Source organism: Fulmarus glacialis, unplaced genomic scaffold (assembly GCF_000690835.1).
Source record: "Fulmarus glacialis isolate BGI_N327 unplaced genomic scaffold, ASM69083v1 scaffold5641, whole genome shotgun sequence".
Lineage (NCBI taxonomy): Eukaryota > Metazoa > Chordata > Aves > Procellariiformes > Procellariidae > Fulmarus > Fulmarus glacialis.
The window spans coordinates 3,568-26,858 of NW_009194606.1; the positions used below are offsets into that span (position 1 = coordinate 3,568).

The following is a 23,291-nucleotide window of genomic DNA, read 5'->3' on the forward strand; positions in this document are numbered from 1 at the left end:
AATGGGGAAGGAGGAAATACCACTTTGCATGGAGATTTGGCAAAGAGATGGATTTGAGATTACAGGAGGAGCAAGGAGACTGACAATGGAGGAGGGTGAACAAACTAATAGGACTGGCCAGTGGCAACAAGGCTAACTTTTGTCACAAGAAAACCATGTCAGTGCCAGAAGCCACAAATTGCCTTCTTTGAAAATGAGATGGGGATCAGCTGTTCCAGCAGCAGGCACAGCCCATACAGTGCCTTGCTCGCAAAGTCCTTTATAGCTGTTGAAGCAGTGGTTGCATATGGAGGGGAGACAACACTTGTCTCCCCACCCTCTCTGGAGAAAGCAAGAAGAGCAAGCTCCAGGGTTTTCATTTCACTTTCCCTGCCTGTCCACATTCCCTCTTTGCAGCAACAGCAAATCTTGCCCTACTCTGTTTTCATTTTCATTCTCTCTTCCCAGCAGTTCCGTAGGGACTTCGGTGAAGCATTAGTCTTCTTATGGAGAAAAGGGAATGACTTAAACATTGGGGCTAGGGGGAAGCTCTGGGTCCTAGGGGAAGGCAGGGATGAGCGTGGGCAGGGAGAAGAGGAAGATGGGAAGAGGTTTTCAAAATTCAGATTTGCTTTCTAAATTTAAGGCTGATGGGCCTTACTGTGTCTTAGAAGGCAGAAAGAGTGCGAAGGGTAAGCAGGATGCAATAGAGCTGCTGTGAGGAGAGCTGATGCTGTGGTGCAGAGCAGGGAGCTGAGCTAATGACGGAGGGTAAAAAATGTCCTCAAGTGATGCTTATACAACCTTTTCTTTCTGATGCTCTCCATCCTACAGTGGGAGAGATTATAACAATTGAACCACACCACTCAGTGGGATCTGGCAGGTAAGAGGGCCTTGCTGGAAGCTGAGGAATTCTTAACGGTGTATCCAATGCGGTCCTCCCCTCTGCATGGAAGAGGCAGAAAGGCAAAAGCGAATGGGGGCACGTTTAATATTTGCAAAACGCTGTCAGAATTCCCTGAGGTGGAAGTGTGAAATGCCCGAGGTGGCCTTCGGAAAGGAAGATTGAGAGAGGAAGAGGATTTGGCTCCAGTGGGGAAACAGGGCAGCTGCAGCTTTAAGACCAAATAGCTTTGTGTGCAGCTCTCCTTGCTCGCATCTGCATTTTGGTGTATAATTTGAACATTTCACAGGAGTGCTTTCAGATGGTCCTGTGAATGTTTTATGAGCCGTTAAGAAGTGGAGTGCGTATAAATGAAAGTCTGCAGCCGCCACTGTGTGGGGAGGGCACGGGTGCCTATTTTGAGCTGACAGAGTGATGTTCAACAAACGTCTTGTATTCAGGAGGCCAGCAGCTGCTCATCACTGATGCTTAACTGCTTACCCACCACATCTCTCCTGTGAGCATCGCTCCCAGGTTTAATGCAGCTTTGTACTCATTTCTGCCACTGGCTGCGTGCAGATGTGCACAAAAGTAGCACACATGCAGATGTGGAAAGGGTCAGTCTGAGGGTGAGAGCCTCTGCATTGTGGATACCTGTATCTGAGCCTGTCTCCTGGGCTGATGGTCGCTGGAAAAGAATAGGCTCCTTTAGATCATAACCCATCTGCCTTATTCTACACATGTCTTTAAAAGGGTATGAATTATGGCCTGCTGGGACTGCTTTCCCCTTGTGTACTAGGAGGGGAGCCTGCAGTGACTTGCTCTGATTTAATGTAGATGTCTGAATTTGGTCAGCATTCGTCAGCTGAGACCTTTCAACAGTCTCCAAGCATTTGTACTCTCACAAATTACTTGCTAGACAACTCACACACTGTGCATTCAGGGGTGTGTATGTTATGCACAGCTACCTGTGAGCTGCAAGGAGATGGTAGTGCTTTTCTATACGTGGGTTCTATAGTGTAAAACCTAACAACTTTGCTACAGAATTAATGGAGAAAAGTGTAACAAAACAGCTATAAGGAACAGGGAACCACTTACATCATCTGGATGCAGAATGCAGAAATCGCCTAACTTTCACAGGTTTTCATTACTTGCTCCAGTCTGCCATGTCTTTTTCTATTCCTGCCTCTGGTCCTTTATCCCTCTGTCTCCTTTTGTCAAATTTTTCAGCTCCTGAGGCAAGAGAGGCTTCCCTGAAGCTGCTGCCACCAAGAAAAATGTTTTCTGTCTCTTCACCACCTCCTTAAGTGGCAGCAGAAAATATCTTTTTCTCCCTTAACTTCTCTCCCTCTTTGCTCTGTGTTTTCCTTTGCTGTAACAAAGGAGTGTACCTTACTACATATTGTAGGGGATGTTTGGGTGGAGGACATTCTGCCAAACAAGATGAAGTTGATAATGAAGCTTGGAGAAGGATGCTGCATACAATCCCCACCCCTCCCACCCCCCACCTCATTTTGGAGGGATGTTGAGCTGTAAGTGATAGTAAGAAGTGAGAGCTATGCCTTGCAATGTTTGCAAACCATGTGTAGAGCAGCCATCCACAATGGAGTGTGCTTGGCCAGGCTTTGGTTTTGGTTGGATGGCAGCATTGAACAAAAGTGGTTTTGCTCCTTTGTATGAGGTGATGCACACAAGCACAGTGCAAGGATTGTATTTCCTTGGAAGAATTTAAAGCACCATTTTCTTCAGCAATCATGTACTCTTCTGTTTCTCCCCCCCCCCCCCCCCAATTGCAGGTACTACATGAGCCCCTAATTGATGAGGATCCCGTTTTCATTGCCACATGCACGGAGAGGGAGCTGCGCAAGAGGAAAAAGAGGAAATTCAGTCTCTGGGTTCGGCAGTGTTCATCCACTGGTTTCATCTGCCAGGTGGGTTTTACCTCTTCAGATGTCTTGATTTAGTTCCAACAGGCCCTTAAATGTATTGCAGAACCAAAGGTAGCAGTCACTTCTCTTGATTGCCTTGCTGGGGGCTACAATCTGAATGCAGCAGGCCTCTGAGTCCCGCAGATACTAAATCCAACGGACGGTGACGACAAGTTCCTGATGCTCTGTTTGCTGTATGATATAACTGAGGGTGCCTGTCTCTAATACTGTCCACCTGGCTGCCAGCCCTAAGCTAATTAAATTGAAATGGAGTTAAAAGGTCTGTCTGTTCGTACATCCTAAGTTTATCTAAATGTCTAGGTACTGTGACTTTTGTAATTTTTAATGAGTCAGCTTCTCTCTCTAAGTATAACGCTGCATCTGTGATAGCTAGCAGACTAAATCAATATGGTATCAAGATGTCCATTTTTCTGTGAGAAACATATTCACAGGGTTTCCCATTACATCTCTTTTCACACCTCTACTTCTCTACCAAAGAAATAAAATCTGATATGACTTCAAGGTGAGATATGACCTTGAGTGGGAGACATGTTAAAGGGTTTGGCTTTAGTGTTGTAAAGCACTGGGGACAACTTTTCAAATTCCCAATTGCTGATGTATTTTGAGAGCTCTTGAAAAATCTGGCCATTTATTTTGATACCTAGAGGTGAGGGGGCAGATATTTTCTGATACTTCTTTTTCCCAAGAGCTTCTGTGAAAATGTGGTGTCCTGCATGTTCCAGAGCAGCGGTTCGGAGGTGCCGGTAGGACATGCACACTGCCTGCTCAGGGTGAATGCATGTCAAAACTGCAGGGCCTGTGGATTTGCTGTGGTTGAACATTCGTTCACAGTAAAATTTAATCCGTGAATCACTATGACTGTTTGAGTAGCTATGCAAGAAAAGAAGCTCGCTGGGAACAGGGGATTGCATTTTCAGCAATGCTATTCACTCGAAGAAGAAAATTAGGATTATACATCTTCCATCCAGGTTTTAAAGCAGTTGTTTTGTCCAATAGAAAATAGATTCACCTTGTGAAGCATCCTTGGAAGTTTCCGCTCTCAAGGCTTTTGGAAAGTCATTTGCTACACAGAGGCAGTGTCCTTGATCTCCAAGGTAAACTCCACCAGTCCCACACGCAGCTTATTACTGAAGCGTGATGGATATAGCGAGCACAAAGTTTGCTGATCTCTTTTGCCGTGCTCCCCCCAGCCAACTGCCACCAAACTAATAAGTCTTCAGACATGCCAGAGGTTTCAGATCCTGATCTATAATTACATTGCACCTCCCATCCTGTCCATTGAGAGAGTAAATTAATGGAATGTCAAATTAAACAGAATAGATGCTCAGCACCACCTTAATCATCCTGCTCCCTTAATGAATTAGATACTCATGCTTCACTTGCATCCGGATGACGTCCAGGATCATCTTACCAGCTACCTTCTATTTTCATTCCATGGCTTGGCTGTAATTATCATCATGCGAAAAGGATTGGGTGAGAGGGACTTTGGGGAAGGGTGAAAAAGAATATACAAGAACATGAGTGTTCATGTGAAAATGGAAGAACCTAGTCTGGGGAGGATGGGGATCTTCAACTATGGTATGCTTGAAATGCTACGTTCAGATATGTGTCAAACTTATGAGGGATCTTGCAGAATCCAAAGCACTTACTTGGTGGTTGTTTGGTTTATTTACTGTATTAAAACAGAGGGGTGTTTTTTCTGTGTTTAACTTATGGAGACAATTGAACTAAACAAGAAAAAAATCCAATGTTTTCTGCCTTCACGTGCACACCTTCCCCTCTATTTCTTGTGAAACTGCCATTGTGAAGGAAAGACTTGTTGCCTGATAGTTAAGGACTGACTGGTCTATCACCTGTCTGCTGTCAGAAAAACCTTACAGCACCCACTTGGAAATATGTAGAAATTCTGTAATACTGTCTGGATGAATTCCCTCCCTCATTGTTTCCACATGATGACATTGAGGTCATCTTATTCAGGATAAAATATGACTATAAACACTTCATAAATCAGGCTAATTCAGTTTCAAAAGTCTGAATAATATATATCTATAAAAAGGTGAGACAGCCCAGGCAGAACAGGGAAGTGAGCTACATATGACTGGCTCTCAGGAATGGAAGGAACCTCAAGAGGTCTGTGATGCTCCTGGCCAAAAGCAAGGTCCTCTAAACCTGAACGATGAGTCTGATGTTAAAAAATCTCCATTTGAGGACATCCCAGTTTTCCCAGTGATCTGCTTTTCCTACGACGAAAAGAGTTCGTTGGTTTGTTTTCCTGTAAATGTAAAATTGATATCAATGTTTTGAAGCCACATGCTGAGCTACTCTGTGAACAGTTCCTGGTTGGCAGCTCACAGGGCAGTTGTTAGTGTTAGGAGTTTTAGCTGTTTGACTCCCCAGATTCCTCTGTCTGCTTGTTCTCATGAACAAAACTCTGAATCACTTTTTTGGGTGTGAGTAAATACCCACGGCTCATTATTTGCTTTTTTAAGCAAATGGTGTTTGATTAAAAATCCAGCCCAATAAGCCATTCATGGAACAGAAGTGGCATAAAAATAAAATATTGCTTGTGGATATAAGAAGGTGAATAGTCTTATATATGCATAATATAAATAATGTATGTATATTAGACTACTTTTCTGTCTTCTGTAATACAGATAACCTGACTCCACCCTGACAGTTAAGTCTCTGTTTTAAGATGGGCGCACAATTTCAGATCGTATCTGCTTCAGAATTTCTCAAGCAAAGCATCTTGTTGCAGTGAATAGCTTTGTTGCTGAGTATCTTTTCATGGTCAGCTGGCCGAGTGGGAACATGCAGGAGGGACACATCATTCAGACAAAGTAAATATACATCTACCACAGCTGGGAACATGAGCAAAACCTTTCAGAGGGTTAGAAGGGCTCCAGGAGAGCTGACTTTGGCAAAGTAGGCAGCAAAACTGCCCTGATACCGTTGCCTTTTTCACCCATCCTTGATGCTGCTGCAGGAGAGGGCTTGGGCCTTCTCATTTCTTTCTTTCTAATTCAGTGAGAACAGCAAACTCAGCTTGCAGGACTTCAGGTGTCCCTCTCTGCTCCATCTTCTCTTTGCTTTCCTCATTTCCCTCCAATATACACTAAAACACTTTTGAAACCAATATTTTAATATCTTGATTGCAGTTTAAATGATCACAGTAGCTTGGAAGTGTTTCTTTCTTTCTCAGAGTATTTGCTGAGTAAGTCGTCCTATTTAAATGAAAACTTTAGTCATGTCAGTTTTTATTTCTCTCTTTTTCTCTCAAAAAGTCTGGAACACTTGCTAGTAAAAGATGTTCATAAATATGATTGGTAGGACTCTTTTTCGTTTTAGATATAGCAATAGAGCTCATAAAAAACTGCTGAGAGTTCCCAAATATCTGATCAGGGCTAGTTATTTTGTCCTGGTAGGACACATCATGCTCTCTCTTTCCTTTTCTTGTGTGGCTCGTAAGGAATGAATGTGGTCATGAGTAACAGTCACTCAGTGATGCCTAGTCCTTGCATAGCTCCTCCTGCACAAGAAGGTTTTCTGGTCATTTTGCAGACGGAGAAGGAAGCACAGGAAGCTGGTGCCATGCACTGAACCCCACAGGGAGCCAGGCAGGTCGAGCTATTGCCATAGTGCCTCATCCTGAACCACAGGCCTATGGCACAAACATAACCCTAAAGACAGTCCCTGACCCAAAGAGCCATCAATGAACAAAATGGAAGGCACTATGTAGAAGGTAGAGAGCACTGCAAAGGGACGGTCAGGCAATATTAATCACTATGATAGGTGGTAATGGAATTAGCTCATCAACCTAATTATTCACTTAAAAAACCTGTGATATCATGGTGGAGAAGAGATGATTTTATGGATGTGTGTGTCCTTTCCTATTCCTTGGGATGAAATTTGTTCTCTGAGGCTATTCTGGACACTCTTCCCTTTCCACACCCCCTCCCCACTCCCAGCTGTGTGGGCTCTGCACTTTCTTTTATTCACTGACAGAAAGTTCTTGCAATAATGTATTTCATTTTCACTAATATTCCTGTAAAACGTGTCGCCCAGATTTATGAAGTCCTTTAGATCCTTGTGCTGGGACTGAATTTGAGTTTCCACCTTCCACTGCTTACCCTGAAGAAGTGATGAGTCAGAACAGATTAAGGAAAAGGGCTGTGTCTCTGCAGCTTCAGTCTTCCCACGTTACTGAACGATCAGCGAATTGCACTATAGTGGTATTTAAAGAGTGCAACCTGGACCAGGGTGGCCCCCGCATGAGAAGGTAAGAAATGGCTCTCTCCCTGAAGAGCAGCAGTCTCAGTGAAGGGGGATGTCTGAGGTCGCTCCACAGATCAGTGGCAGAGCTCTCAGTTGCAGCAAAAAAACCCAAGCGATGTAAACATCGTGCTTTTATAGTAAATGCTGTAGTTGATTCTTGATTTCAAACAGGGTAAGTACAGTCACCTGGAATACTTCATAACCGTGTTGATTTTACAGAGTAAGAACTTACTGCTAGAATTTAGAGGAATTGAGATGGTGCCCCAAAGAATTTATGATTTCACCACACACCACAGAAGTGCATTCAGTCGCTGGGAAAGGGAGGGGTAAATAAGCCTGAAGTGAGTTTTTTTTTCAAAGTCAGAGTTGCAGGAAAGTTAGCCATGTGTTCATTTTTTTAATAAAGCTGCTCAGAAATATTGGTGTTTCAGCCTGTTTAAGTTCTGTTTAGAGATTAGTCTGAGCCCTTGGATTTCTTTAAACAGTGCCCTGATAATTTCTCCGTTGCTGGAACAGTTGCATCTGGAATGCACAGATGTAGCGGCTGCTTTGAGGAGGTTCTCAAGGTCAGGCTTTGGCTGGGAGGGGATCCCGGGAAATCTGATCGCCTTCATTTGTCAGTCACTGGTGGCTGGAAGATCCTGTCTGCTTTCTTCCTCTGGCTCCCAGCAGGCTCTGGCTTTTTAATGCATGCGGTTCTGTATTGTCAGCATCTGAGAATCTCAGATCTCAATTAAAAGTCAGTTATCCTCTTGCTCACGAGTATTAAGTGGGAGGGTAGTTTTGCAGATGTGTGATGGGCCAACCCCATTCATTTCTGTTGAGTTTACAATCTTACCGAGTTTCTAGATGAATGGGAAAACCAAACATCTAAATGTTACCTAATGCAAAGATCTCTCACTGAGTTTACATGCAGTCCCAGTGTCTTATGTTCAGGTGGGAATGAAGGTTATTTTTTAGTTCCCACCTGCGGTGCTTGGCGTTTCTGATGATAAAACCACCTGCGTAGTTGTCTCCTTTCTGCAGGTGTTCTCACTCAGTGCAGCTCTGACTGAGGAAGGAGGCTAGAAGCGCCAGAGCCTCCTCTCTTCCTCACTTAATAGTTTTGCCATAGAAACGCTCCTCACAGCTCCATCCCTTTGTGCTGGGTGTCAGTAGGCAGAACAAAAAGAAAATCCCTGCCCTAGCAAGTTTAGCATCTAAATGCAAGATGGAGGCATAAGCCTCCCACAGCGAGTCACATTAGTTCAGGCGCTTTTGGCTACCCAGAGACTCTGCAAGCAGGTTGTGTATAGCAGATTTATTGGCTAATGCACACAGCAGAGAGCTGGGACTAACACACTGCTAGGCACCGGTATACTCCCGGCTCCTGGTGAGCTTGCAGAGGCCAGGCAGTCATCAGCCTTGTTGCTCGTTGGAAATGAGCTGGGTCCTTGATGTTGCTGAATTGTCATCTTCTGTTTTTTTCTTAAGATTTTATAGCTTTTTATGTAAGTATTTTCCTCCTTGAGCTAATACATGTTATCCCCTCAACAGTTACAGCACTTTTGATAGTTTTTACTTTTCTTATCTTGCATCATTTATATACCTTTTCACTTACATATATCCTCACTTATACACCTTCTCACAGCTCAACAGTAATTTTCTTCGAAAAACTGAGCCAAGGCTGTGTGACTGTGTGGCAGCAGAGTGAGGCCTCGGTCATGGACCTGAGCTGGGCTGCCAGTTACACAGAGGGAGCCCGATGAAGCAGCGCCAAGAGGGTAGCAGCACCAATGCATAGATTAGCAATTGCGTTGTGGGGGTTGCATCCTTTCTAAGAAAGATATTGAAGAGCAAAAGGAAAGAGCTTTGCAGAGGTTAGCACTGATTTCCAACCAGGCAGAAGAAGGGCAGCATGGAAAGAAGCAAACGTGGCCTTGTTTGGCATCAGTGGTTTGATGCCTGGCTTCACAGGGCAAACGCAGGCGGGAATCAGTATACTGAAAAGGTACAGGAAGAGCTCAATAGGGAGGGCTAAACAACAGAGGCCTGTCTCCATTTTCCAGCCCCACTTCCATTTGATGCTGCAAAAAAGAGGGAACTGATAGAAGACTGACATGGTTGAAGCAAAGGGTTAGGCAAGTGATGTCGGGGGCGGAGCGCTGTCTGGATGTCAAGATACACGTAAACAAGGCCAAAGGGAAGAAAGATAATCGTGGTAATTGAGAGGAGAGCCAGGCAACTCTTAGGTATTTGAAAGAATAGGAAAGGCTTTATCATAGAGGTGTTACACATAATGAAGATGCCTGACATAGATGTGGCTGGCCTAGCAGAAGCTATAGAGAGAAGTCAGCGTTTGGTGATACACAGATTGTAGGTTCACCGTACAGGTAAGATGTCGTAGTGTCCCCAGTGATGATACAATCACATGGAGGAGTAATTTCAGGGGAAGGAAAACAAGGAGCTTTATTTTTAGCCATATTGGGCTTGCATTGTCAACTCTACCAGCTTCTCTCTGCCAGTCTCACCGCAATCTTGTTAGAAACTTTGAAAAACATGTACAGACAAAACAGAGATTTGCCAATCCTCAGCACACAGACGTTGGCTGGATCTGTGTGTTAATGCAGATTGAAATATTTCAAAATAGGAGGCAGAAGGAGAAGAGATGGAGACCAAGGAAAGAGCTTTGTAGGGAGCCCCAAGAGCTAGATGGGAACAGAATGGGAAAGCTGTGTGTCCCTTGAATGCTGTTTTCAAAGTAGCCTTTAGAGGAGTAGGAAGAGAATGAAGAGAGGCTCAAATCAATGAAAAGATCTGGTCTCGGTAAGAGCACCATCAGTGGTGCTGTGGAAGAGCTAGACCTAAGACCTGGCTGAGAGGGTGGCATTAAAAATGGGGGGAATATGGGCTGCAGAAGGTTTAGGGTGGGACTGAAGGGGAGGATCTCCCAACAGCGATGGTAATGGCAACAGTTAGAGATGAGGTTTAGGATGAAAGAGGAAGACAGAATGAGGCAGGATCTAGAGAGTGGCACTAGGAATGAGCAGTTGAGCATTTGGCTGTGAAGTCTATAGAAAAATGAAGTTATTTTTTTGATAGCTATTCAGGATCCAACAAATATGACAGCACCATTCTTTGTTCTTTTGCTTTTATAACTGTGTCATCTAAAAACTTGGCTTCTGTTTTGTGGTTTTCTAGAGTCTGCCCTTTGTAAGATATTTTGCACAATGTAGCCTTCAAAATCTTCCTCCTGTTTATTACTACCCCCGCCCTTTTATTTTCTTCCAAATGTCATCTATTTCATTTGAGAATTGTACCCTGGGGTGCTTCAATTATGTATGAATGTGGAGTATTTGGGACGTGCTATTCGCAGGTACTTTCAATTTGCCATCTGAGCTTTGAATATGCACGAATCGCCAATATTTTAGTTTCTAGGGCACGCTTAAATGTGCAGTCAAGATGCAGCTTTTGTTCCTAAGTGCTCAGTTTTTTTACCCAGTTTCTAGCGAGTCCTTACGAACCTTCCACAGGAATTTTCCATAGAGTAAATTGCCAGCACAGAGCAAGGAAATTCCTGTTGGCTTGTGGCACAGATGTCTACTCTGAGACCTTTGGTCCTCTGGTGGCACTCTCTCCAGCAGCCTGCCTCTGTAGCCAAACATACTTGGTTTGAGTTTCTGAATGACAGGTGATTGACTTGCCTCTCATCTGTCAACATGTGAAATATCCTGCTCAGATATGTGATGTCTGTTCTGATTGCCTCTCTGTAGGCAAACGGTCTTTCCCGAAGAGTTTGCACTGTTTTTCTTGTTTTGGAAGAGCTCAGCACCCATACCCTCTCACTCAGGCATTCAGGTATATTGATTGATACCTACTTTTGCATTTGTGATGGCAGAAGGCAGAAGCAGTTGTAGGTGGAAGGAAAGATGTGCCAGAGACTGTAAAGATCTTTTCTTACTGTCAGGCTTTTAAGGGGAAGAGACTGTTAGGGTGCTGCACGGAGACTGAAGGCAGAAGAGAGGAGGGTTTGAGGGATGAATTAAACAGTGTGAGAAGAGAGAGCTGGTACTGTGCACGCAGGTTTAAAACATGTTGGATTGAAAGTATCTGGTGCAGTAGGGCTGCAGTAGATAGAGAGATGGCAGGATTGAACATGTAGCTATTCTGATAAGAAACAAATAATTGAGGGATGACTAGAGAAAGCTCCGTTTCTGTCCCAGCACTGCAGGATAAAGAGCTTCAGCCTGTAGTTGCCTCCTAAGACAGGTGATGTCACATCTATAGAAGTTATCCCATTTGGTGCCGTAGATCGAATGGATCAGTAGCCACTAGAAAAAGATGCACAGTAAAAGTGATCTCTGCAGATATTCAAGAAGCATTGCTTTGACCGTCACCCGCAGAAGCAGAGGACGTTGCTGCCAACATCTCCATCTGTTGTCCAGCAGCAGTTGTCGAGCCTGTACTTCTGACGACATTTTGCTGTTGGAGCACATGGAAAGGGCACAAAGCTCTAATGCTGTCACAGGGCAAAGCAGAAGCTCTGGTGGATAGTTAAACAAACATTTCTGGGGAGCAGCTTCTGACTACGCCTATGAAGGTCTTGCAGCCAATTTCTGGCAACTCTGCTTTTTCTCCAGACTGCTACCTGTTAAATACCACTTCTAATCCATTTCAGAATGGGGAGGAATGCTGTGGGCTTCAGTAGGCAGGATCTTAATGATTTGAGGTAGAATGAAATAAGCTGGATGAGAGGATGGGGAGAGGGAAAATAAAGGCCATATGGGATCCTAGGCACTTGCAAGGATGTTTGAAGCTATACCTTTGCCAGTTGTCTGTACACAGCCGCTGTTTCACAGCAGCCTTAATGCCTTCCAACATTATGCTGCCATCGCCATCTTCCCAATAGAGCTGAGCATGATAAAGCTTTGAATGATGCTTCTCCAAAAGAAGAAAAATTGTGCCAAGAACAAAGGCTGTGCTTGGAAAGGCAGGAAAATGCCCAAGGAGAAAAAAGGGGGATATATTTAACATTGGAGGAGGAGGGAAGATTCAGTAGTGGGTATGGGGGTTTTGCTAAAGGGCACTGGGGAGGTGAACAGAGCAAGGGGGAATGAGAATCACAAGGTGGCCATTACAAGGACCCTTGAGATAGAGGGGAGTGCAGAGGGAGGGTGCCAGGTGCGCAGGGAACTCTGCTAACAAAATCTATGGAGTATGTAGCATTGTAGTAGGAAAATAGTGATATCTCAGTAGACAGTTGCATGGTGGGCATGCGCTTTAAAGTAGCTGCTTGCAGACCCAAACCAGCCCATGGTGAGGCACCAATTGGCTCACCAGCAGACTGTCTCATCCCTTGGGGGATAGTTTATGGGGAACACAAAGTAAGGATGGAGCAGGAGAGACTCTTGGATGGCTAAGACTGACTGCAATAGCGGAGGGAAGGTATAGGACACTTTCCTATACTTAGAGATTTCTGCTTTGTTTTCAGCTCAACTGTTAATCCAAGGTCAAAACTAATCTGTTTGCATCTTTTGTCTCCACTGCCTTGTCTACAGATTTTAAGGGCTTGATGTGTGGTCTCTATGTTGACATACTAGTAACCTAATCTTAATTTCAATGCCAATAATCATGAAATACCTTTGCTGTAAATTTGGAACAATCTGCCCTTTGTATGCATTCCACTGTTAAGCTGCTCTGTTGAGCCCTGATTAATAACCTAAATGACTTACTGTAATTAGCTAGTCCTCAGCCTTAGCATTGGGGAAAGCACAAATTTGACAGCTTTCAAAAGTGAGTGGAGCATGGTCAGGGAGTCTACAAACATTCCTGCCTTTGTCCTCATCTGGAAACTGTTTCTTTCAAAAAAGGGATTTTTTTTTTTTTTTTTTTTTAAGATAAATAATGTGTATTTAAGAATTCCTTTTAATATGTGTTGTACTTCTTTTTGGAATTAGCGTGTATTTGTCCTTGCACCAACTTTATTCTTTAGCACGTCAATGACTTCAAAATACAAATTATGTCTCAGAGATTTCATACATCACACACTTCTCTGGGGTCTGTTCCACAATGCATGAATTGCTAGGGAATATTACATTAATATGTCTAGAATACCAGTGCTGGGAGATACACCATCTAAAATAGGGAGAAGATGTTTAATTGAATTTTGTTCCACTCTAGGATCATTGAGATATAAGTTACTGGGAGCACTACTGCAAACATGTGAACATTTTTGTTCTCTGAGCATTGCAATGAGCTTTCCTTTATGAAGGAGTGTGTTGCTAAAAGAAACAGATGCATACACAGGAAGACAATGCTGCATATTCTGGATGGTTGGGGTCTCAAGCAAGTTTAACAAAAGCTCATTGTGGATACGTCACTGCAACAAACAAGGCACAATTCCTTTTCCCTGCCCCTGAATACTGAGCAAGTTTCAGCTTTTTCTCTGAAGGGTAAAATTTTCTGGAATTCCTAAAAGATCTAAGTATTTCAGAGCCAAAGTCATGAAGGCAGGCCTGGGCAAATTTTTCAGAATATTTGCATTTGTGTGTTTTTGAATCTTTGCAGGGTCCATGGTGTTACAGTACTGTTTGAGTGACTGAGCATAGTGTCTGCTTCTTCTCCTTTCTCTTTCCAGCAGGTTATTTCTGCTGACTTTTAGAACAAGATGAAGGTCAGATGCCTAGTTGATTTTAATAGGTGTTCAACTTTGGTGAAAGTTATACTTGTAAAATACTGTCAGTGAAATAAAATTGAATGCTTGTGTACAAAGGAAGGCTTATGTCCTTTCTCCCTCTGCAAGACAATGCAGAAGACTCCTCTTCTAGAGGGATCACTTGTATGAATGAAGGAATAGCTTTACTTCAGTGCTCTTTCAGTTGGTGGGTATACTAGCTGGACTGTGTTCGGTTAATTATAGTCACATTACTAAGGGATAAATGTTCCTGCACTCTAACACAAACATGTATGTCTACCTACAGATGATGGTGACAGGTTTCTTGAAATTTATAGCTTTGTGGCCTACACGCTAAAGCTACTGCAGCCTACTACAAATGAGCCAGGCATTTCATTTCCCTAGGAACAGTAGCATATTGCGCTATACCCTGGTTCCTGATTCAGTCTGTTTTGGTGGGTTGTCTCCAAATCATAATCTAAGTAAAGGATCTGAGAATTAGTACTGTGCCTGGAGAGTTTGATGAGGATGTTCTGGCTGGTTGGGTATGTGTATTGCTGCCTCCTCTCATTTATGGAGGTGCACACGCACTTGTGTTGCAGCCTAATGGTTGCTGCCAACAGAAGTAAATCTGAACATTACTGCAGTGAGCTAATGGGCCATTTCCTTCTGGTCATCTTGTAGGGGCCTTTTTTGAAACTAAAGTTCCCGTGCTCTCCTTTTGCTGGCAGCTTTAAAGCCTATGCAGATTCAGTACAACAAGTAATCTCAGTTATGACTTCAGTCTTTTCCTGCCAAGGAAACAATCTTCAAACTGCACAACAGTGACAATAACCTTAGGAGGCCCTTAAGCTGAGGCAAAGGACACTGTATTTATCGGTAGCTGTGCCAGCTAACCTGAGGTAGTTTTAAAGCAACAGCCCCTTGAAAGCAGCTTTAGATATTAGCAGTTTATAAAAAGTATATCTGCTGCCTTGATGCTCAGCTTGTCTCTGGTTGAGCTGAGCAGGTATGTCGGCAATTGCACCTGCTCCCTCTGGATTCCTTATAACCTTCTGACTTTTCTTACCATTTCTCGTTTAAGATTTATGTCCATCTCAAAGAAGGGAGTGGTGCTGATGGGCTGGATGCTTTGAAGAACAAACCGCAGCTCCACAGTATGGTGGCCAAAAGCCTTTGTCAGAATGCCTCTGGGAAGAACTACATCATCTTCACTGGCCCGAGCATTACCAGCCTGAATCTCTTTGAAGAATTTGAGAAACAAGGTATGTATCGGGTGACTCACTGGGGTTTAATGATGACAGACCTCGGGGCCCTCCTGCCACTGAATTAAAAAAATTCCCAAAAGGGTTCACTGAGATTTCAATACCTTGTATGGCTAAGTTGGTCATCTCTGAGAAAAGATCTCATTCATGAAAAGGTACTATGCAGAGGACGTTCTAAGTTGCTCTTTAAATCTTCCTCTTTAAATCTTCTTAAAGTTCAAAATGAGGATTTAAAAACATTTTTAATAAGGGTATTTAGAAATGTGAGGTCTAATCTCCTATATGGCCTGGGGGACTTTTCAAGGGATTTCCTAGCTGCCTGTGATTTTTCTGTTCCCGTTGTGAAAGATTAGGGATGGGGTGAATCCTTAAAGGTGTGCTTTAGAAGTTAAAGATGTGACTTCTCTGGATGACATTTTATGCCATTGCTGAAGCCCTAGCATGGTTTGCTTTTTTGCTGGTATAAACATGCCTTGGTAGGACAGTTTTTAGTTCTGAAAGCATAATAAACTCTACATTGGCAAAAGCACACTTGCCAGCAGAATGTCCATTGATATGGCAGCGTGGCTCTCCCAGCCAGTTTCTTGCTAGTGCAGAGAGTAATCCCAGGACATCCTCTCTGTCAAATGCCCCCTCACCTTGGGTGTGGAAAATCCATCTGTTACTTTGCTTTCAGAAATGCTGAGGACTTGTAACTCCCCTTAAATTATAGGCTCCTGCACTCTTCACAGTCATTTATAAGTCACCTCAATGTAACTCTTGGCTTGTTCTTCAGTCAGCATGGCCTTTCAGAGTCGGTATGGTACATACAATAGATCCTTTGTAGCAGTAAGACTGGATGCTGCCATTATGAGTCATGTAGGAGGAGGCTACAGGGCCATTTCCCTTTTCAACACACCACTGATGATAGAGTTTTTCTTTTGGCATGGGGCATTATATTAATGAAACGTGGCCCAAAGCAGGAGGAAAGACTGGAAATTGAGACAATATCTTGCTTCTCATTTAAATGAAAACACCAGTGAGCTGCACCAGTGCTGTAGTTGAGCACTTCAAACTGCGCTGGCACTGAGGGCTGTCTCTGTTGAGCTCCATGCAGGACCTAGCTTCTACATTATTTTAGGTAAGCTGGAAGCTCACAGAGTACAGTGGAATACCGCCATATTCTCACAAAAAAGTCATGGTTTCCCAAATGCTGCAAACAGCCAAATGGGAAAGAAGTCAAGCATATTTATAGTGCACTGGAGTTTTTCCTCTGAGCAGAGACTGTTCTTTAGTAAATGACTCTTTTCATAGCTGATTATAAGCATTACATTTTTAAGACTACCAAAGCAATGATGCAAAATGTGGGTTCAAAAAAATGTAGGGGATAACCCACATACTCCTAGTACCTGAGATGCGTCAGGTTTAAATGTAAAGACTGACAGACAAAAACTTGACTGCTGAGTCTCGCACCCTTTATGCTCAGCTAGGGAAGGATAAAGGCAATATGGCGTGACCCAGTTGGTCCATAACCCCGGTGAAAAAGATGCTTGGCTACTAAACCAGCTGAGTGCTTATTACTTACAGATAATTCAAATTGTTCACAGGGGTGAATTTTTCATTGTCTTTACACTGAACAGATCATTCAAATTAATGGTTTCTAGCAGGTAGCAAATTCAGTAATGTCTTTTTAAAGCATGTAATTTTGACTTACTATCCGATCAAATATGCTAATGCTATACTGAGATTTCAGTTTGGTTCATGATTTGTTATATGGCTTCATGAGACTTTTTATGATATTTGACAGCTGCTTCCAAAATTAAATCTCAGATCTGCTACACTCTATCACCTTCCTAGGGGTGAAGCTATGGGGTGGGTGGGCGGCAGACACTAAGACAGCAGGTTTATTGGCTTTGCAAAATAGCATTTTTGCACTCCTATATAAAGATGATCATGGGGAGAACGTGAAAGTGTTTCTGTTTAATAAGGACATGGGATTGTCTGTGTTTGCCATGAGTTACTAGAGACTAGCTCAGAGGTTTTGCAGGGAGGTGTTGAGCTGGAAGGACTATAAGACACTGGGAGAGGTGAGATGCTAGAGATGTCAAGTAGTGGTGAAGTCACTAAGAGGCCTGGAGGAGATGGTGTTTACTGACTCTACTGCAAAGCAGCTAATGTATTGCCAGCACCTGCTGGGATCCTACTGTGTTGGCAGTACCTTTAGAGAGAGGCAGGCAGAGAAGCCTGGACTCAGCAGAGGGATCTCTCCTAATGTATCACACAGTCACCCTCAGCAATGACCTTAATGCTTTTTTGGTATGTGGCTTAGCCAACTAAATCTGAACAGGGCCACACCATGACCAAGAAGTGTCATTAGAGCCTGTTGAAGAACATCTGTGCTCAGGTGTTCATGACAGTTCAAGACCCATTCTTAAACTGATGAATTTACTTTTCCTGTTCAAGAAAATTTAGTTTCTGGGCTAGGACAGGATCAGCAGTAGAAAGATCCCATTGAGAACTGAAAACAAAAAGAAATTGGTATTAACTGCTTTACGTTGTTTGGGGGTTTTTGTGACTATGAACAGAGAAATAGGGGGAGATTTAAATAAGCTAATGCTTAGAAACTATAAATTTTTTGGGAACTTAAACTGACATTTAAGGGAACTAAAGGAAATTCTGGAAAATCTAGAAAGTGGCACCCACAAAAAATGTATTAGTTCCTCTCAAAATTCTTGATGAAAAGGACTGGGGGTCTTGGTAGCCAGCGAGTTGAACATGAGTCAGCAGCGTGCCTTGGCAGCAAAGATGGTCAACACTATCCGGGGCTGTGTTAACATGAGTGTAACCTCATCCCTCTGGATCAAGGGAGGTGATTATTGCCTCCTACTCAACACAGTTTTGGACAACACCCCCCAATACAGGAAAGGCATTGATAAACTGGAGTAAGTTCAGCAGAGGACCACCAACCTGACCAGGGGTTGGACCAAATGCTCCGCTATGGGCAGGGAACAGCGCTTGTTCAGCCTGAGAAGAGAAGGCTTCGGGGGGGACCCAACAGGAGCCTTATGCTACCCAGAGGAGGTTGTCGAGAGAATGGAGCTGGCTCTTCACAGTGGTGCGTCGTGGAAGGACGAAAACCAACAGACATAAACTGAAACAAAAGAAGAAGTTAAGGCTAGGTGTAAGGGTTTTCCTGAGGACAGCGGAGCAGGATGCCCAGACAGGTTGTGCAGTCTCTGTCCTTGGAGGTTTTTAAGCCCAGACAAGATAAAGCCCTGAGCAGCACTGTCTGACCTCACAGCTGACCCTACTCTGAGCAGGGGATGGGACTAGAGACCCCCCAAGATGCTTTCCAACCTGAATTATCCTTTAATCCATAGGATCCTGTGATCCTATGAAGACTTTTGTGGAACCTTAACTATCATTTGCTTTTCCTGACTGTAACCCGCACATACATTACTACAAAAACCACAGTGTTCTTTATGGAAAGCCTGCTGTGTAGCATCTTCACTGTACCACAGTAGAGAATATGTGCCTAGTAATAAAGGGATATCGGTGAAAATAATTCTAAGATCTTTGAACATACCAAGAGCTGAGACAACTTCAGAAAATGAGACAAGGCACTTTGGTCTTTTTCAAAATCAAAAACCTTAATAGACCTCCTCTTTATTTTTCAGGGGACATACAAAGCATTTCTTTCTCTGGCCTCTGAATAGAACTGGAAACCTGAACTGAAATACTCCAAATTCTCTGTTCTGCAAGCAGACAGCTGTCATTGTTATTTGCTGTGAAATTCATCCATAGTGTACATCCCTTTTTCCCCCTCTAAGCATTAGTGTTGTCCCTTACAGAGGACAGCACCTCCTAAAGCCGTGTCCCACGCTTCCCCGAAACATATAATCCCCGAAACTCCGTTTTGCACTTTCTGAACCAGCAGGAGCAGTTGGCTCTGTCCTGCAGAGTGGCTGGGGTTGGCAAAGCTGCAGGAGTTGCCAGCTTGGGCGGCCATGGCATTCCCACAGTCCTTTGCAGGATTCTGCAACTCCAGCACATAGACTAAAGCAAGCTCTCATCTCCTCCACGACAGGCCCCCCAGTTGCCCTAGCTCTGACTTGACCCAGCATGCAGGACAAATGATTGCAGAATGTGTATTTTTGCCTGAACTAGCTCAAGCCTGGCTGCCTTTGCAAATGGTACTAATGAAGATGTGGTGAAACAGGCTTCAGCACAAGCTCTCCAGGGCATGGAGACCCTGGGAATCTCGGGTGACTACACCACTTTTCCTCATCTTTGCTAAGCTAGCTTATGTGTATGCATTTATATTGCATTTACAGTTTAAGAAGACCAGAGGAGGACAACCTGTCTCCATTGAGTCCTGTGTATGTGGCAAACACCTGTTGTGATTCTGATTTAATTACACACAAAAACTTCATTGAGCCAGATGGGCATAATTTTTATTGCTTCTATTGCTATAGTAACTGGGTGGTTTTAAAAAACTCTACAGATTAAGGGTGTCATCCGTGATGAGAGAGGCTAGTAAATCTGCAGAAGTGTTGCACTTTTCTAGGCTATACAGCAGGAAGGTTACACGGTGTGTTCCTGAGAGAGGAAATGGTTCCCATTATTCTGCATGAGAAGTGAAACATCTGCTGGAAGCTTTCTGCAGGCCTATTGCCTGAGCTAAAGGAAAGGCTACAATTGATTATTACGGGATCTCAGTGATGGCTGTTGCTATTTTGAAGCTCTAGCACAATAATGTAGTTATTAGCTTGGTTTTATACCATTGCAGTCTCCTGGAGAAAGTAAGTATCACCCTTCAGCGAGTCATAAACTTTAGGTGGCTAAGGAAATTCTTCTCAGGCTTGCTTGTTACCAGAGCAGGAAGATCTTAATATTGGCTAGAAGAAAGCTTTCTAAAAGTTTGCTATCTTAATGCCAAAGTTTGCAGGTACATGACTTACACTGTTTGTGTACCTCTTAGCAAGACAAGAAAATTTAAAAAAAAAAAAAAAGCGCCTGCCACTGGAGGTGCCGTTCCTCCTATATTGATTGTAAGCCTGTTGCCATCAGGCTTTTCTCATTGTCTTTTGTGGAACAAACTTACAGATTTCCAGGGATGGATTCATTCATTAGAAATAACTGATGGAGTGCACATTTCCTCCTTCAGAATGAAGTTACCCTGTTGCTGTGTTGGTTGACCACCTTCTGATGAGTGTCTTAAATTTCTGATGGAAGAGCCTTAGCTCCTTGTAGACCTGCCCACAGCAACTGGACCAATTCATGAGTATTAGCACTTATTATATTAGTATTTCTGTGAGCTGTTGAGGGGATGCTCAGCATGTCAGGCACTATATGAACCAAGGACAAAGGCTGCACCTGCGCTCAAGAGCTTAGGTCATGCCAGAAAGGCAGAGGCAGAAGAGCCAAATAAATCAAAACCCAAGAACAGAGGTAACATGCTCAGGGGAAGCCACTGTAGTCTGACTTAGCGTTTCCCCTGTAAGGATATCCAGTTATCCAGCATGCAGAATTCAGCACAATGAAAAATTTGATCAAGCAGACTTAGCTGACAGATGAGCTTTAAACTACCACAAGCCTCAGCTGCCATATGAAAGATGTGCACAGATGTCACCTGCTTCCATGCTGTCAGGTTTTTTCCACTCAGGTGGGTTAATGCAAAGCCAAGGGAGACCGAGGAAATTTCAGTCCAAGATTTCCTTGAGTTCAGTTAATTGGATCAAGAAGATCTGCTTCTCTTGGACTGACAGAAACAGGCCATATTATTTCACAACCTAATGACAAATTCAAGCATTGTCATTATTAATGTTGTTTCCAAATCTTCTTTGTGTCCACCTGGCGGCAGTGAGACGTGTTTTGTGGTGTTAGATTTTATTTGTTGCCTCTTTAACATATAAAAGTCCAAGAAGCTGTGAGCAGTAGAATGTGTCACCCGTGGAGCCTCTGATGTCTGTGCAGGACAAGATCAGTGCTCACTCAACTAGGGCACTATTTGGTTTATCTATCTCTTTTCCCTAAAATCTGTTTTCATTGAACTTGCATTTCCATCTTCTTTTGACACATGCATTTTTTAAATCAACCAGTGGTTTCAGTGGTTCTTAATTGCTTAAGCAGCGTTTTCTTACAAACCAGATGATGCAGGTGCAAGGAGTAGTGAGCTGAAAATCAAGAAATGGGCAGCACCGTGAAGCAGTAGATTAAACCAGAGTTTGTCAGCTATGTATATTGTGATTAAAAGCATCATGGGAGTCATGTAGGAGAATTTATTTCAGTTAACATCTACGATGCTATAGCTTTCCCTCCCCTCCTGCTCCCTCCACAATTTATTCTCTTAGTTAAACATCAAAGACTCTGTTGTGGTTTAACACCAGCTGGCAACTAAGCACCACACAGTGGCTCACTCACTCCCCCTCCTCCACCAGTGGGATGGGGTCGGAAGAGTAAAAGTGAGAACACTTGTGGGTTGAGATAAGAACAGTTTAATAACTGAAATAAAATAATATAATAATAGTAGTAGTAGTAGTAATAGTAGTAGTAGTAATAATAATAATTCTTAATTAAAAGGAAAATAACAAAAAAGAGAGAGAAATAAAACCCAAGAAAGACAGGTGACGCAAATGAAAAACAATCGCTCACCGCCAACCAACTGATGCCCAGCCTGTCCCCAGGCAGCGGCCTCCCGGCCAGCTTTCCCCTAGCATGACGTCACATGGTGTGGAATGTCCCTTTGGCCAGTTTGGGTCAGCTGTCCTGGCTGTGCCCCCCCCCAGCTTCTTGTGCATCTCCAGCCTTCTCAGTTGGTAGAGCATGAGAAGCTGAAGAGTCCTTGACTATGTAAGCACTACTTAGCAACAACTAAAGTATCAGTGTGTTATCAACATTATTCTCATGCTAAATCCAAAACACAGCACTATACCAGCTACTAGGAAGAAAATTAACTCTATCCCAGCCGAAACCAGGACAGACTCTGTTGGATCATAAACTCTGATTTGTTCCATAATGCTTATCACCGCTTTTTTTTTTTCAGTCCAATTTTAAACATGTTGTGAAGACTATTACACAGATTATAGATGTTATTGTTGGGAAGATACCCTGAATTCTTCTCCTTGTCATTTCATCATGACTGTGCTGGAGGTGTCAATACATTTCATCAAGAGAGCAGGCTTTCTGCACTTGTCTCCGTTTCCAGACACATTCATGTAGGACACAAATCTTTGGTATTATAGGAGAAGGCCAGTTGGCTAACATATCTGTTGGACTAGAAAGTTGTAGGACAAGCTCTTTCTCTAGTCAGGTAATTCAGACTTACTCCACTGCTCTTGCTTTCTGGGTCCATGCAATGGCTTGCTGATAGGCAATGTTTTTGTTCACATGCAGAGATTTACTGCTGTGGGTTGCTGAGCGCCAGGAAGAGTGACTGCACAGGCCTACCTCCATCCATGCTGAACAACCCTGAAACTCCCCAGTCCAGAGGACAGTACAGAATAAGAATGAAGGGAAACATGTCCTTGATCTGCTGGTACAATAAAGGGCACTTTCGTTTTCTGACCAACGCCTATTCACCAGTTCAACAAGGTAAGCAATATTCCTACTGCTCATCTGGAATGAAGGCTTATTACCTTAGCAAAGCATGGCTGATCCCAAGGAATTCTGCCGGACACCGCAGCAGAGCGAGGACTTAGTGACTCGGATGGGCGGGTGTCTGAGCACAAATGCTGAAAATATGTACGTGAAGGAAATATGACACTTTGGGGACCGTGCTGAAGCCAGTCCCTGGAGCAGTGTTGCTCCCCATGAGGGGCGTTCACCATCAGGATTTGTGCTATTTCCCGTGTGCACTTCGCTGGATTCAGATTATTCAGCTGCAGTAACTAGACACGAGCTATCACTACATGTCACCCGGTTTTTATAGGCTAGCATGGAGCCTTTGGTTGTAATTCATAAATATTACTAGAAAAATACTCTTTTTGTAAATTTTGGTGTTAACTGCCCTGTCAAAAGAGGGGGCAAAAGCAGACTCTGTGCTGGTGGCATCCTTTACAAACAGCACATGGAGGTGTGAGCTGTTGTGCTTGTGATTGACCTTAGGTCTGTTTTGGCATAGACAGGATTGTAGGTTGCGTGTGTGAGGTAGTTTAACGTCCACTGATTAGGACCTCTGTGTGTGATGGGCAAGAACTACCCGACACATTGCTCACCAAATGCTGGCCGGGACAGTTGACATAGTTCACGGTGAATCAGAGCAGAAAACAGAGACTGGCTTTTTAGAGAGTGATGCTGGGGGGAAGAGA

The 23,291-nt window shown here is 43.5% G+C and overlaps 1 protein-coding gene across 1 annotated transcript in view; it reads left to right on the forward strand.

Moving 5' to 3' along the window:
- The window catches only part of PGBD5 (piggyBac transposable element derived 5), a 30,902-nt gene that overhangs the window by 1,257 nt on the left and 6,354 nt on the right, over window positions 1-23,291 (forward strand). The window contains exons 2-4 of the mRNA XM_009587813.1: window positions 2,659-2,793; window positions 14,823-15,003; window positions 22,378-22,575. Coding sequence (XP_009586108.1) covers window positions 2,659-2,793; window positions 14,823-15,003; window positions 22,378-22,575 — 514 coding nt within the window. The remainder of the gene's footprint in view (window positions 1-2,658; window positions 2,794-14,822; window positions 15,004-22,377; window positions 22,576-23,291) is intronic.